Here is a 14,230-nt window from a genome sequence, read left to right on the forward strand (position 1 = left end):
TTAGTGTGGCTAGAAGTTCAATCCAAACAACTAAATTACCTATTGCTTTCAAAAGTAGTGGTTTTCCTTCTCAAAAAACAATAAGTAATGGTTTTTAGCAATTATCGGCTTGTTTGGAAGTGCTTTTCAAATGATTGAAAACGTTTTTGGTGAAATTGATTTTGGGTATTAAAGTGCTCTTTGCATGAAGGATTTAAAGTCTTTTTATCAGCATCTACTCGGACTTTTATTAAGGATTCGTTTTAAAATTATTTTCACTAAAAGGGCTTTTAGTCATTTTAGAAACGATTTCGAACGAGCTCTATATATTTATTTTAATCAACGGATGAAACTTACCTCTTCTAACAACGAAAGGTGAGAATTCTTATCTTTTTTCTTTCCCAAATGCAAATAAACCATTAAAGAGGGACTATTGTTGCAGATGGTCCAATATTCTAGTGAATAAGATATTGGGTGATCTAATATTCTAGTGAATAAGATATTGAGTTTATATGTATGCGTTCTGAATTTGAAACTACTCATCTCTTAAATTATATAATTTTGAACTCTCTTTGTCTCCTTAATAATAGTAAAAAATCAAAAAAATTAAATATAAAACGTCTCAAGACCTTGATTATTTTAGTGGCGTTTCATTTTATAATGGTGAAAGATGTTCAACTATGATATGCAAGTTATATTTTAATTTTGGATTAATATAATTTGTAATTTCGTCATCAAATATGAGTTGTAAATTATATTTTCATTTTTGGTTGGAATATATATTCCAAAATTCTAATAATATTAAGACCCAAATTATATTTATCTCCAAAAGGCAAAATATTTCAGTATTTACGACTAGGGCTTTTGCGGAGCCTCTTTCTGAATTTCTGATCCACACCACCTGCGTTTCACAGTCGTCGTCCTCCGCGGTTTTCAGTTTTGCAGAAGAGAGAGGGCGGATTCGCAATCGGACCAGTAGGGTTAGGGCTTTGCAGGAATTAAAGCTTCAACCTTCCCATACTCTATCGGTAAGCAGATTTGATTTCTGACCATTGAGCTAAATAAATTAGGGATTATGAATTTGGTAATCTCTGCATGGTTTAGAGTTTTATTTTGTATGCAAATTTTGGTTCATGTTTTTGATAATTTGTGAATTGACGTTAAAGTGTTGAATTTTGATGCATTTTGTGGGACTGATTTGCAGAAGCTGATGCAAAAATGAGTTCGTTCTCGATTACGCGGAAGAAGACTCCGTTCCAGAAGCACAGGGAGGAGGAAGAGGCAAAGAAAAAGGTGCCGCTGCCGCCATTGATTATTAACTTCGTTGGGCTTGTTGGCTTGGCTTCTGTGGAAGTGAGGTTTACTGACAAAGTACTGTTTTATTCTTTTCGATATTCGTTTCAGAGAGCGGAGGATGAAACAGCTCGCTTATATGCGGAGTTTGTGGAGTCATTTCAAGGGGATAACGCACCGGGGTCGAAGGCCTTTGTTCGAGGAGGAACAATCAATCCCAATGAGAAGGTGAAGCCGGATTCCGAAGGTTAGTATAGCTGAAGAACTACTTACTGCTTTCTGTTCAAGTTCTGATAGTTACAGTTCTCAGTGCTTTGTTTTTATACTATGCCATTTCACAATATGGATAAGTAAAATAGCTTTCTATTATTGTCGGAACACATTAATAAAAGTATGGACCTTTTTATTCATTCGCGGATCGCAGGTGAAAAGTCCAAAGATGGGGTATCTGTTCCAAAGAAGGGGAGTAGGTAAAGAAATGCTTTTGATTAGCCATGCTGCAATACTCTTTGATAAGGCATCATAACTAGGATAATTTATTATGGTGATGGTTTAATATCCTCGGATGGATTTTGTATTTTTTTAAGTTGTTAGTGTTCAAAATAGAAAAGTGGAAAATGATGATTTTCAATAATCAATTTCAGATTAATCAACCCTACTGTTTTACTCTTCTTTTGGTAAAATGTATTGTGATCTTGCAATTATTCATTGAATGCGTTGCCAATCTCTGGGTTTCTTGAATGTTTTAAGTAAGTGTATACTTCTAGTTTGTATAATATCTACATATACATTTTCTTATGCATATTATACTAAATTAGGGGGTGGTGTCATATAGTTGAAGTTCTGTACTATGATTGAAACTCATATAAATGCTAGGTTGATATGAAACATTGTCAGTTCTGTTGCTCTGCACTCTGTGTTGGTGTCAGAGTCAGATGGTTGTTCTGTCCAGCGGAAATTTTAACTGTGTAAATCTACAGTGTTCTTTCTGTTCTCAATGTTATATGAACCTGTTTGGCGACATATTCAGTAGTCACATAGCTTCTTTCATGAGCTTCAGTGTAATGTTGTCCAAGTCAATAGCAAAACCAGAAGTTAGGCTTCAAAACCGTTTATACTTCGTTTTAAGTGAGAAGAGCTAGTGCTCACCTGTAGTTACTGCATTATCTCTTAGAAACAACAGAAGTTTTGGCCCGGTTTGGATGAGCTTTTATATACTTTTCTTTTCTATAGAAGCAGTGAGAAACAGTAGCCCATTGTTGTTTTCAATGGTGTATTTTTATAATTTCTGAACTAAAGCTGATGTAGATCGTTGATTTTTTTGTTTTTGTTTTTGTTGTAAGCTTACTTTCTAAGGGACCGTCTCAAAACTCATTTGGCAACATGTTTCCGCACTGTATTTTACTTTTGTCATTTTAACGTAAAAGTATTTGAGAATGGAGTAATCAAACAGCCCCTCTAAGGTAGCTGTCGAAGGGGCTTGGTTAGGAATAAGCTATGGTTGAGTAGTTGTTGGTATACTTCTTTCTATGTATTTTAATAATCATTTTCCTGGAAAAGAGCTTCGATAACAAGCACATTTGCTATTAAATTATCTTCTGCAGGTATGTTCCATCTTTCTTACCACCACCTTTGGCATCCAAAGGGAAAGAATCTGAGAAGAAGGTTAGTACCCTGATAGAGGTAATAGCTTTTGTTTATACTTAGTATCAATACTATCAAATTGAATTGTGTATCGATTCAAAATATTCTTCATACACACTGCAGAGGGAGGAGGAGAGACCGAGGGAGAAAGAAAAAGGAAAGTCTCGAAACATAGATCATTTTATGGAAGAGTTGAAGCGTGAGCAGGAGATGAGGGAGAGGCGAAATCAAGAGCGTGAAAGTTGGCATGATGGGCGGCAGATTGAGAATTCTACAGTACGTATTTCCCTAATTGATTCTGGTTTTCAATTTTCTAGGAATGGTGAGTTGGATGGTATATCTTCACTTTAGCATGGGTTTGTTATGAGTTGGTTAAATGACTTTTGCAGTTCTCAATGCATGTTTTTCTTGTTGTTGTAGCATTTGAGCCTGGTTATATTAATAGGTTTTTGATTTAATGAATACATGCAAATAAACTTTTTCATTGTTGAATTACATTTTATTTTTGTTTACTGTTATTATTTAGTTGGTTCCTATGAAAATTTCTGTTTTGTGTTTTATTACATCTTTACGTTATCTCTATGTCATATAGATCTTTTATCTTGGCATCATATGTTTTCTTGTTTCTTTATAAAAACATATATTCATTAAGCCATACCTTGTCAGCCATCCAGTCGCTTTGATGAACTTCCTGATGAATTTGATCCAAGTGGAAAGCTTCTTGGATCATTTGATGACGGTGATCCACAAACTACTAATCTATACGTTGGAAATCTTTCGCCAAAGGTTTGTCTTCTTCTTCTTCTTCTTTTTTTTTTTCCGAGGGTTTGTTTTGACTTAGTACTCTTTTACACATGATGCAAAGAACTTGCCACTCTAAGTTATTATATGTTTCTCATATGGCTAGGTTGATGAAAATTTTCTTTTGCGAACTTTTGGAAGATTTGGGCCTATTGCTAGTGTGAAAATAATGTGGCCTAGGACAGAAGAGGAGCGAAGGCGCCAAAGAAATTGTGGCTTTGTAGCTTTCATGAACAGAGCTGATGGACAGGCGGCGAAAGATGAAATGCAAGGTTGGTTATTTTCAGTTACCATACAATTGAGGGCCTGAGGCTTAATCATGGTAGATGTTTTGAATATGTATCTGAGTTCTCTCTGTGAAGATAAAGTTATCTCCTTATTTGGATCTCATGTTGCTTGGTTTATAAACTTTCTACTAATCTCATAAAATTGACTTTGTTCCACAAATTGCTAGTCGATGTTATTTCCTCATCCTATAAACTTTTATTTACTGAGGAATGAAGGATAGGAAAGTTATTAACAAAAAAGTTTGTTATGCAGGAGTGGTGGTTTATGAGTACGAGTTGAAGATTGGGTGGGGCAAGTCTGTTGCTTTACCATCACAAGCTCTACCTGCTCCCCCTCCAGGACATATGGCCATCAGGAGTGAGGTTTGTTTCATTTTCATTGTAATTTTTTTCCTGTTGTTTATTTCTCCTAAAATTTGAAGTTTTCTGGCTAATTATTTGTGCAATAAGGATTTGACATTTTCAGCATTACTTAACACTTAAGATGGATTATTGAAGCTAACATTCTTTTTGGTTGACAGGGGTCCACTGTAATCTTGTCTGGTCCATCAGGTTCATCAGGCCCGCCTGTCACTTCTGTTCCTAGTCAGAATTCTGAACTGGTAAGCTGCCTAGTTCTTTTGTAGTCACCATTTTTATTTGTCCAATATTGCAATCTTGCCAATCTTTGGATGTGTTTTTGGTCAATAGGTTCTTACTCCAAATGTTCCTGATATAACCGTCGTTCCACCAGTGGATGATCACCTCCGCCATGTGATTGATACAATGGCTTTGTATGTTCTGGATGGTAGATGTGCCTTTGAACAGGCTATTATGGAGAGAGGTAGAGGGAATCCTCTTTTCAACTTCTTGTTTGAACTTGGCTCAAAAGAGCACACCTACTATGTTTGGAGACTCTATTCATTTGCTCAGGTATATCCTTTGTTCTACATGTATGCACAATTGCACATGCATTAGATTCCTAGGCAGTTCGGTAAAAAGACTTAAGCTTGTCTGTCATTTGGTTGCTGAGTGATCTTAGCTTTTGCTTCTTGAAGCTTCTTCATATAAAATATCTGTAATCTATGGGACTGAAGATTTACATTAATGTTGTGAATGCAGGGTGATACTCTACAAAGGTGGCGAACAGAACCTTTCATTATGATTACTGGTAGTGGAAGGTAAATCAAACCTACTTTACCTCCTTCTGTGACTCAGTTATTTTGAACCATAGGTGTTGGCAGTAAGTTGGTGCATTGGACCATAATACTGATCTGTCTGTATATCTATTTTTTTTCTCTAGATGGATTCCACCACCTCTGCCAACAGCAAAAAGCCCAGAACATGAGAAAGAGGTCGGTACAACATATGCTGCAGGAAGAAGCAGGGTAAGTGTCTTGTCACATGCACTTGCCGGATGAATTTACTTTGTATGTTTTCTCATAGTGCAACTTTCTTTGCATTAATATTACAGCGTGTAGAGCCAGAAAGAACACTTACTGATTCACAGAGGGATGAATTTGAAGATATGTTACGTGCATTAACGTTAGAGAGGAGTCAGATAAAGGATGCTATGGGGTTTGCATTGGACAATGCTGATGCAGCTGGGGAGGTAAATTCTGAGAATAGTCACTTATCAGTTTCTTATTCAACTGTACGATATTACCAGAGATGTATTAACCAGTGGGGAGTATCAAAAGAAAAGAAATGGAAGAAAGGACTAGTTCCGCGTGTACACATTTCTTAGACTGTTTTTGTGTTGCAGATAGTTGAAGTTCTTACAGAATCTTTGACTCTTAAGGAGACCCCTATCCCAACCAAAGTAGCAAGACTCATGCTTGTCTCTGATGTGCTTCACAATAGCAGTGCTCCGGTAAAGAATGCATCTGCATACCGCACCAAATTTGAAGCTTCATTACCAGACATAATGGAGAGCTTTAATGATTTGTATCGTAGCATAACAGGAAGGATCACTGCTGAGGCCCTTAAGGTATGATAATGATAGTTTCATCCTGCTGTAGTAAATATATTTGTATATATTTTATTTTTCTTTTCTTTTTCTATCATTTGTTGAACTTACTTGAAAATCTGCAGGAAAGAGTTCTGAAAGTATTGCAAGTATGGTCGGACTGGTTTCTTTTTTCAGACGCTTACGTGAATGGATTACGGGCTACTTTTCTTCGGTCTGGGAACTCTCATGTGGTCCCCTTTCACTCCATATGTGGTGATGCGCCTGAAATAGACAAAAAGACCACTTCCGAAGATGCAAGTGATGCTACTAAAACCAATCAAGATGCTGCTTTGGCAATGGGCAAAGGAGCAGCTATGAGGGAGTTAATGAGTCTTCCCTTAGCTGAGTTGGAAAGACGCTGCAGACATAATGGATTGTCTCTTGTTGGTGGTCGAGAAACAATGGTTGCACGTTTGCTTAGTCTTGAAGAAGCAGAAAAACAAAGGGGCTATGAATTAGATGATGACTTGAATTTTGCTCAGAAGCATTCAAGTTCAGCTAGAAATTCAAGTAGCCGCAGAGAAAGGAATATTGAACCAGACCCAGTGGAAACGTCTGGATGGAATCGTTATGTAGAGGATGAGAGAGAGTCTCAAGGGAAGGGTTCCCTACCCTTGGCCCAGACCTTTCCCATTCCACAGCCTGAACTAAAAGCTTTTACAAAGAAAGAAAAGAGTGACCCTATTCTACCAGCTTCTAAATGGGCGCGAGAGGATGATGATAGTGACGACGAACAAAAGCAGGCTCGGGGTCTTGGGTTAAGCTACTCATCTTCTGGAAGTGAAAATGCTGGTGATGGTCCAAGTAAAGTTGATGAGATGGAGGTTGCAACTGATGCAAGCATTCAAGCACAACCTGACAGTGGAATTAGTGAGGAGCAGAGGTGTGTCTAGTTTCATTTGTTTAGCAAGAATGTTTTTAGGAACCTTACGAAATTCTACTTATATTTTGCTTGACTGTTTTACTGCAGACAAAAGTTGAGACGTTTGGAAGTCGCTTTGATAGAATATCGTGAATCTTTTGAGGAGCAGGGAATAAAAAATCTTGAAGAAATTGAGAGGAAGGTTTTAATGCATCGGAAACGGCTTGAATCAGAATATGGATTATCAGATTCCAGTGAATATGCTTCTGGGAGTAGTAAGTTCTTTAGTTAATAACTCAATACATATGCCTTGAGATGCGTTCAGACTGTTTCAGGTGTTATTAATTTGGGTACAACGTTGGACTGAGATGGTGACATTTATTGGAAGTACTGTTTCTCTTTTCTTTTTTTCTAAATTTTAATAATGCTTGATTTGTATCATAATTTCCCCCCTTTGTATTCTTTAGAGAGAACATCCTCAGAGAGGGACAGACGGGATGCCGATACTCGTGATGCTTCAAGAAAGCGGCACCGCAGTGGAAGCCAAGGTGATAGTCCACTACAAAGATCATCAAACAGAGATCGGGAAAGGGAACATGATTTGGACAGAGACCGGGAAAGGCAGCGGGATAGAAACAGAGACAGACCTCGTGATTTTGAAGTTGATAGGGGGAGGGGCCGGGACCTGGATCGTGAGAAGAGTGGAAGTAGAGACAGGGATGACCATGAGAGAGATAGAAGCAGGGAAGGAGACAGGGATAGGAGGAGAAGAATGAAATGAGTCTATCCTGAAAAAGAGTCGGGAATCTAATCGATAATTTCCAAAATTTGAGTCCTTTGGGTCGTTTTGGAATCGTGGTACAATGTTTCTAGATGAAGCAATGTCGTGGCCAAGATGTAGTTAAGCAGGCGTCTGATGGAAGAAGAATTCTTTGGGTTCCAAGTGTTGCAGAACATGTTCTGTGTTTTCTAGTGATCAGTTACATCCTGTAACAGGAATTTGTTCTTGTTAACCAATATTTGTTGGTAATTATAAAATGGTTTCGCGTCTTCATTGCTTTTTGTAGTGCCACATTTTGGTACTGGTTTGGTAATCCACCAGCAGTGAGTGGTTAATATCTCAAATGAAGCCATCAAAATCTTACCTTTGTTTTTCTGAAGTTCAAATTTACCGCGTCCGATTGCAGTTTTCTGTAACTCAACAGTTGAAATGTATGTGAATGTTTAGTTTCGAGTTCAAAGCTTCGTTTTGGTTTCCTATTGATGTACTATTTCTTGGTGCTTATGGTCATTCCGCTATCGGACTCAGATTTGTTTTCGGCTTGTGGACTTGAATTTTCGGTGCTTTCCGACTGCAGAGGTTTTACATGTGAATGGAATCAACGGAGAAAGAATTTGCTAGCATGCTCAAGGCTTTGAGAGAAAATAAGTAACCTTACAGTGCAAAAAACCTGAACCCTAACCAGGATGTGAAACAGGCAGTGGCCCCTTATCAGAGTAGTGGAAAGGTGTTGAATTCTTACATGACGGCATAGGTTTGAACCAGTCGGTAGCTAACCTAACATCTAATCTAATAAAATCTACTGTTTGACTAAAAAAAAAAAAAACCAGAATGTGGAACAGTGTTACACTGAAAACCCTAAAAGCTAGGACTGCGGACGGAGCTTCCTCAGTAACCACTTCTTCCGCAGCGCCCCAGCCAAGGCCAGGAATGTCTGCTTTTCTCTCATTTTCTAATAGACCACACGCATCATCATCCATATCTGCTGAAGCTTGAAGTGCATTGATTGCCTTTTCCATTGATGTGTAGTTATTTTTCTCCTCATTGTCTACGAGTTTCGCAACCCGACCTACCATCTCCGTTGGAGACTTTTGCGTATCCTTGCCCATTTTCTGTGCTTGTTTGGAGTGTCCCGTGTTTGGTGATGCCACAGTTGGCCGCTTTCTCTGTTGATCGGATATTTCAATGTCCTCGGCTAACAATTGCAGATCTCCTGATGCTCCATTCATCTCTAATTCGAACACAATAGGGCCAGCTTCCATTCCAACACCCTGCCTACTGAATTTTCCGTCGAACTTTCTATTTACGCCAATCTTGCTCAAATCGCTATAACAGGTTGGTCGGTTCCTGCAAACATGTCATACACAACAACTTGGTCGGTTCGTTCTACACATAAACAAGTTATCAAGATAAAAACAACTGGAGAGTGTTACACACCTTAATGTAAGCTTCCCAAATGTCATCCTCAGCGGTTATCATTTGTTGAGTTTCATCCCACATAAATCCACTATGAGTGAGAAGACTGCTGGTGTAGTCATGCTGCTTCACCAAGCATACATATCGATCTTTTAGAGCGTGTCTGTCACACTAAAGTCCAAATTTCATATTAAATGATTCAAGCATTTGAGCCCATGCTTCCTCACTGAATGTGTGATTAACCTTGTTCCCACGATGCAACTAGTCTATCATAAGATAAAATAAATGGCGGTCCATTGCCGGTGTCCAATCTAACGTCAAGGGAATAACGGGCATGTAGGGCATGTCATTCTTCTCCCCATCTACACGAGGATACAAACATCAACTAAATTGTCTTTTGAGAAAGTAACGATAGCATACCAGTCCTCAAAATCTGCTAATTCACCATATGGATCTGAATTGCACGCCAAACGACTGTATCTTCCATCATAAGTTTCTTCTCGAAAAATAACACACAATTTGTTGTAGCCTGGTATAGTTTTAACTCTATATGATCGAGCATCAGGATGGTTCTGCATGCATTATATTTAAGTAGCAGGAAACTAACAAACTTTTGAGTTAATCAAGAAGGAGAAGCTTACCTTTGTATAACCATCCCAGTCACTATCCTCAGCTACAACCATTTCTTGTTATTCATCCCACGAAAACCCATCGTGCTCAAGAAGAATCTTGATGTCATTGTATTGCTTTCGGACATGTTTGAACCGATTCTTCAAAACATCTTTATCATGGTGAGATTTGAATCGTGCATTGAAAGATACAACCATGTCTACCCAAGCCTGAGTTATGAAAGTTTGTCCTAGTCTATTTCCGCCGTAAACCTGGTCTTGTAACAACTCAAGGAGGTAAGGATCCATTATTGGTGTCCAATATGTCCTCACTGACAGTTGGAGTCTGGCTCCCCTCTCCTTCCCGTACAGAAACAAAGATCGACTTGAAGTAATCCTTCATTCTTGGCAAGATTTAGGGACCGGAAACAAAATCAAAGGAAAAAGAAGCAGACATTTCACGCGACAGGACAGACTACATTTCTAAAACATAGTACGACCATCCTCTGTCTATAACTCAGTCATATAACAACGTAAAAAGCTATATATAAAAAAAGAAATAATGATCAGGCCATCGATACTTGTTTTGCTTATCCTATGACTAACAGTAAGCAGATCACCTACTTGCAACAATGTCTACCATTTTGAAGATTGACCAGGAACTTCCTCTCAAGATACAAAAGAACGAGTTCTATATGCTTCCGGATCAGCTCATCAAGCACGAGAACAGCACACTACCAAACACTAACCTCCCGACACTAGTCTCTTAAACTGAAACATCAATCGTACATTGTACATTCCAACAACAACGCAAACCTTGGTCTTAGGTTCATGACAAGGAAATGATACAAACCCGTGGTTACTCCTTGAACTTCATCATCGAAGTCTACGTCATGGCTTGATCGACTGTATCTACCCATACATGAAGCATAAATCGTTGAAATTCAACACTCGTTTAGTTCTGTAAGGCCGTGCATCCGGTTGAACCTTCATGCATTCAATGTTGTTTCGTACTCACAGCACAGAACATACTTATACAAATAACCGAGAGTAGGGAAAGAACTGCACCTCGTTGTAAGCATCCCACACGTATTCATCAGCTACCACCATCTGACGACTTTCGTCCCAAGAAAACCCGTCCTGACCAAGAAGACTCTTCACATCATTGAACAGCTTCCACAAAGTCGTATACCGGCTTTTCAAAACATCTTTGTCACAACGAGAGCCGAATTGTGCATTAAACACGCTGAGCATTTCGGTCCAGACCTGGTTGTTAGAAGCATGGCCAACACGAGCTCCTCTATGCATTTGCTCCAACATAAGATCAATAAAGTAGCTTTCCATCGTTGCTGTCCAATATGTCCTCGACCGATCATTCTCTCTTGCTGCCGTTTGGCAACCCATTTTTCCTTCTCCAATCAACACTGGCATACATAGCACAACATTTATACCATTTCTTCTAATGAAAATGTTAAATTTATCAAAACCCAATTGCTTACATTGGCACATTCAGTAGAATTTCAACAGGATAAGCTGCGAGAAAATTTTTAAGTGTTACCCGAAACACTCGTCATTACCGCACATCGTTCACGTGTTATAATATAGGAGGGCGACAAAATTGATACGAGTAAATTAATGAAAAAAATAGATATACGTGTTATCATTTTAGTGGAATTGTACCACCACGCAGCGGCATTTTGGCTACACCGGTAACGAATCTACAACCAATTTGCCACATTTATGGAAAATTCATTAAACCCAACAAGGAAAAAATGAGCGAAAACTTGAAAGCTGAAATCTTTAGCTCTGGAAACCTTAAAAGCTTCATTTTTTCCTTGTTTTTTTTAACAATGCAGCACAGTAATTGAAGGTGAAATTCCGAATTCGAATTTGGGATATTTACTGTGACAATGTCCGTATCCAAAATTATAATAGCAGGCATCGGCCGTCAAAAATCAGAAAACATAATAACTTAACCCATGAAAAGGAATTTTTTTAATAAAATTGGGTCCATGGGATTTCCTTTGAGTAAAACTACTTGTGAGTGAAATGGATCAGATTTGACTCCTATAGATGACAAGATGTATAATGTTTACATTTAATTTGTATTCAATAGCTAGCTTATTGTGCGACTTTGTCCAATTTCATTTCCCCTTAAATTAGAATATTTCCTCCATCGTTGTATAGAAAAAGTAAAATTATCAAGAATTAGCTTACGCCCATTCTGTTGGTATTTGACAGTTTACTAACTCAATACCAAAATATGTGGGTGATAAGTTTACAAACTCTATCACACCTCTTTCACTTTGCACTCTCAAATAAAATTGGACAAAGAAAGAAATAGAGAAAGGAGGGAAGCAACAAGCTTTGGCAAAACACTTGGACTTTGATATATGAAAAAGGTTTACAAACTATTGGAATAAGAAAGCTTACAAGCTTCTTCACAATTGGAAGTGGGATGGGATGATTTACAATGCTTGAGAGCTTGGGTATTTATAGCAAATCAAATGATTAAACTAAGATTATTTATTACCACACAAAACACATTAATTGCACCTAATAATTTTATTCAACCATACCTAACATTGCCTAACTTTCCATGCCTAACTTTGACATTGATTTTCAACAATAGCTAGCAGCAACCTGTTTTGATTTGAATTTCCAACACACCTCCTCAAATCAAAACGCCTTCATTCCTAGCATTTCACGCAGTAGCCGGAATGTTTCAATTGGCAATGGCTTTGTGAAGATGTCTGCCACTTGTTCCTTGGTGTGACAGTAGACAAGTTCAATTGTCTTTTGCTTCACATGGTCCCTTAGAAAATGGAACCTGGTATCAATGTGCTTGCTCCTTCCATGTTGAACAGGATTCTTTGCAAGTTTGATTGCAGACACGTTATCTACGTGAATCACAGTCAATTCCACTTGTGGATGACACACTGACTTCAACAGATTTCTTAACCAAATTGCCTCACACACGGTTGAGGCTACAGCAACATACTCGGCTTCACATGATGACAAAGCAACAATTGATTGCTTCTTTGAAGTCCATGAGAAAGCTGTTGATCCTAGAAAAAACACATAGCCAGTTGTGCTTTTCCTTTCATCTTGGTCACCTCCCCAATCACTATCTGAATAACCAAATAATTTTGCATCTTCACCAAAATTATAAAATAGACCATAGTTTAGAGTACCTCTTATGTACCTCAAAATTCTCTTGGCGGCCAGCCAATGAGACTCCCTTGGTGTTTCCATGTATCGACTCACGAGTCCAACACCATAAACTATATCAGGTCTTGTGATTGTAAGGTACCTTAGGCTTCCAACGAGGCTTTTGTACACTGTTGAGTTTACAAACTCACCCTCTCCTCCTTTGGACAGCTTCAATCCAGTTGCGACTGGGGTATTGACAGTGTTGCACTTGTCCATATTGAACTTCTTCAATATGTCTCTCATGTACCTTTGTTGAGAGATGTAGATACCATCACTTTCTTGCTTCACTTCTATGCCAAGAAAGTATGACATTAATCCATTGTCAGTCATCTCGAATTCACTGAACATGGATTGCTTGAACTCATGGAACATTGCCTCATTGTTTCCTGTAAACAATAAATCATCTACATAGAGACAAATAATTAAGAACTCCCCTTTTTCACCATTCTTCATGTAAACTGAATGCTCGTATGGACATTTCTGAAATCCATTTTGGTGAAGGTAGTTGTCGATCCTTGAGTTCCAAGCTCGTGGTGCTTGCTTGAGGCCGTACAAAGCCTTCTTCAAACGATACACCTTATCTTCTTCTCCTTGTACTTGGAAGCCTTCCGGTTGTTCCACGTACACTTCTTCCTCAAGTACTCCATTAAGGAAGGCTGACTTGACATCTAGTTGATAAATTTTCCATTTATGATGTGCGGCAAGAGATATTAGCAATCTTACCGTGTCAAGTCTCGCAACTGGAGCATAGACTTCATCATAGTCCACTCCATACTTCTGTTTGTAGCCCTTTGCTACAAGCCTTGATTTGTATCGATCCACACTCCCATCTGCAGTGCATTTGATCTTGTAAACCCACTTGACACCAATAGCCTTCTGATTTGGTGGGAGCTTTGTCAGCTCCCAAGTGTCATTATTCTCGATGGCATGGATCTCTTCTTCCATGGCTTTCTTCCAACAATCTTCTTCCACAGCTTCATTGAATGAGAAAGGCTCGTGGTCTGCATACAAGCAGAAAAGGTTGGTTTCTTCTTCTTCTTCTTGTCCATAAATCTCTGTGAGACTCCTTAACCTCACTGGAGTTGAGGAGCTGCTTTCCTCACTAGATGTAGGACCACTCCTTGCAATTCTGTGCACTGGAGTTGTTGTGATTGTTTGAGCAGGCTGTTGCTCAATCGGTGGTACAACTTCTGGTTCTTCAAAATCAGTGGAGACGATCTTCTCTTTACTGACTTCTTTGTTGTTCCACGTCCATGTCTCTTCCTCACTGAAGATGACATCTCTACTAACCACTAGTTTGCCAGTTAGTGGGTTGTAGAGCTTGTATGCCTTGGACTCTTCACTATAGCCCACAAA

General features: G+C 38.6%; 1 protein-coding gene and 1 pseudogene across 3 annotated transcripts; one reads left to right on the plus strand and one right to left on the minus strand.

Moving 5' to 3' along the window:
• Positions 1-784: 784 nt before the first annotated feature.
• Positions 785-8,016, plus strand: LOC137717977 (protein RRC1). 3 transcript variants are annotated; one of them, XM_068457504.2, is made up of 18 exons: positions 785-1,007; positions 1,184-1,272; positions 1,384-1,519; positions 1,697-1,742; positions 2,877-2,955; positions 3,040-3,192; positions 3,583-3,702; positions 3,824-3,989; positions 4,258-4,367; positions 4,526-4,606; positions 4,695-4,916; positions 5,106-5,164; positions 5,287-5,371; positions 5,458-5,595; positions 5,749-5,973; positions 6,078-6,877; positions 6,965-7,131; positions 7,324-8,016. In XM_068457504.2, the coding sequence occupies exons 2-18, from the start codon at positions 1,198-1,200 to the stop codon at positions 7,635-7,637; spliced, it is 2,976 nt and encodes a 991-aa protein (XP_068313605.2). In that variant the 5' UTR covers positions 785-1,007; positions 1,184-1,197; the 3' UTR covers positions 7,638-8,016. The 3 variants fall into 3 exon arrangements, with proteins under 3 accessions (XP_068313605.2, XP_068313606.2, XP_088554943.1); XM_068457505.2 differs by having other exon boundaries at positions 2,877-2,937; XM_088698817.1 differs by lacking the exon at positions 1,697-1,742 and having other exon boundaries at positions 808-1,007; positions 2,877-2,937.
• Positions 8,017-8,502: 486 nt separating this feature from the next.
• LOC148695299 (uncharacterized) lies at positions 8,503-11,005 on the minus strand (annotated as a pseudogene).
• Between the last annotated feature and the right edge of the window lie 3,225 nt (positions 11,006-14,230).

This window comes from Pyrus communis, chromosome 8 (genome assembly GCF_041283825.1).
Source record: "Pyrus communis isolate YQ-2024b chromosome 8, ASM4128382v1, whole genome shotgun sequence".
In the NCBI taxonomy this organism is placed as follows: domain Eukaryota; kingdom Viridiplantae; phylum Streptophyta; class Magnoliopsida; order Rosales; family Rosaceae; genus Pyrus; species Pyrus communis.

Excerpts from the sequence above, each read along its gene's own strand:
- LOC137717977 (XM_068457504.2), top strand. The coding sequence starts at position 1,198 with ATGAGTTCGTTCTCGATTACGCGGAAGAAGACTCCGTTCCAGAAGCAC. Across the intron at positions 1,520-1,696 it reads GGTGAAGCCGGATTCCGAAG|GTGAAAAGTCCAAAGATGGG; the intron begins GTTAGTATAGCT and ends CGCGGATCGCAG. Across the intron at positions 3,193-3,582 it reads GGCAGATTGAGAATTCTACA|CCATCCAGTCGCTTTGATGA; the intron begins GTACGTATTTCC and ends ATACCTTGTCAG.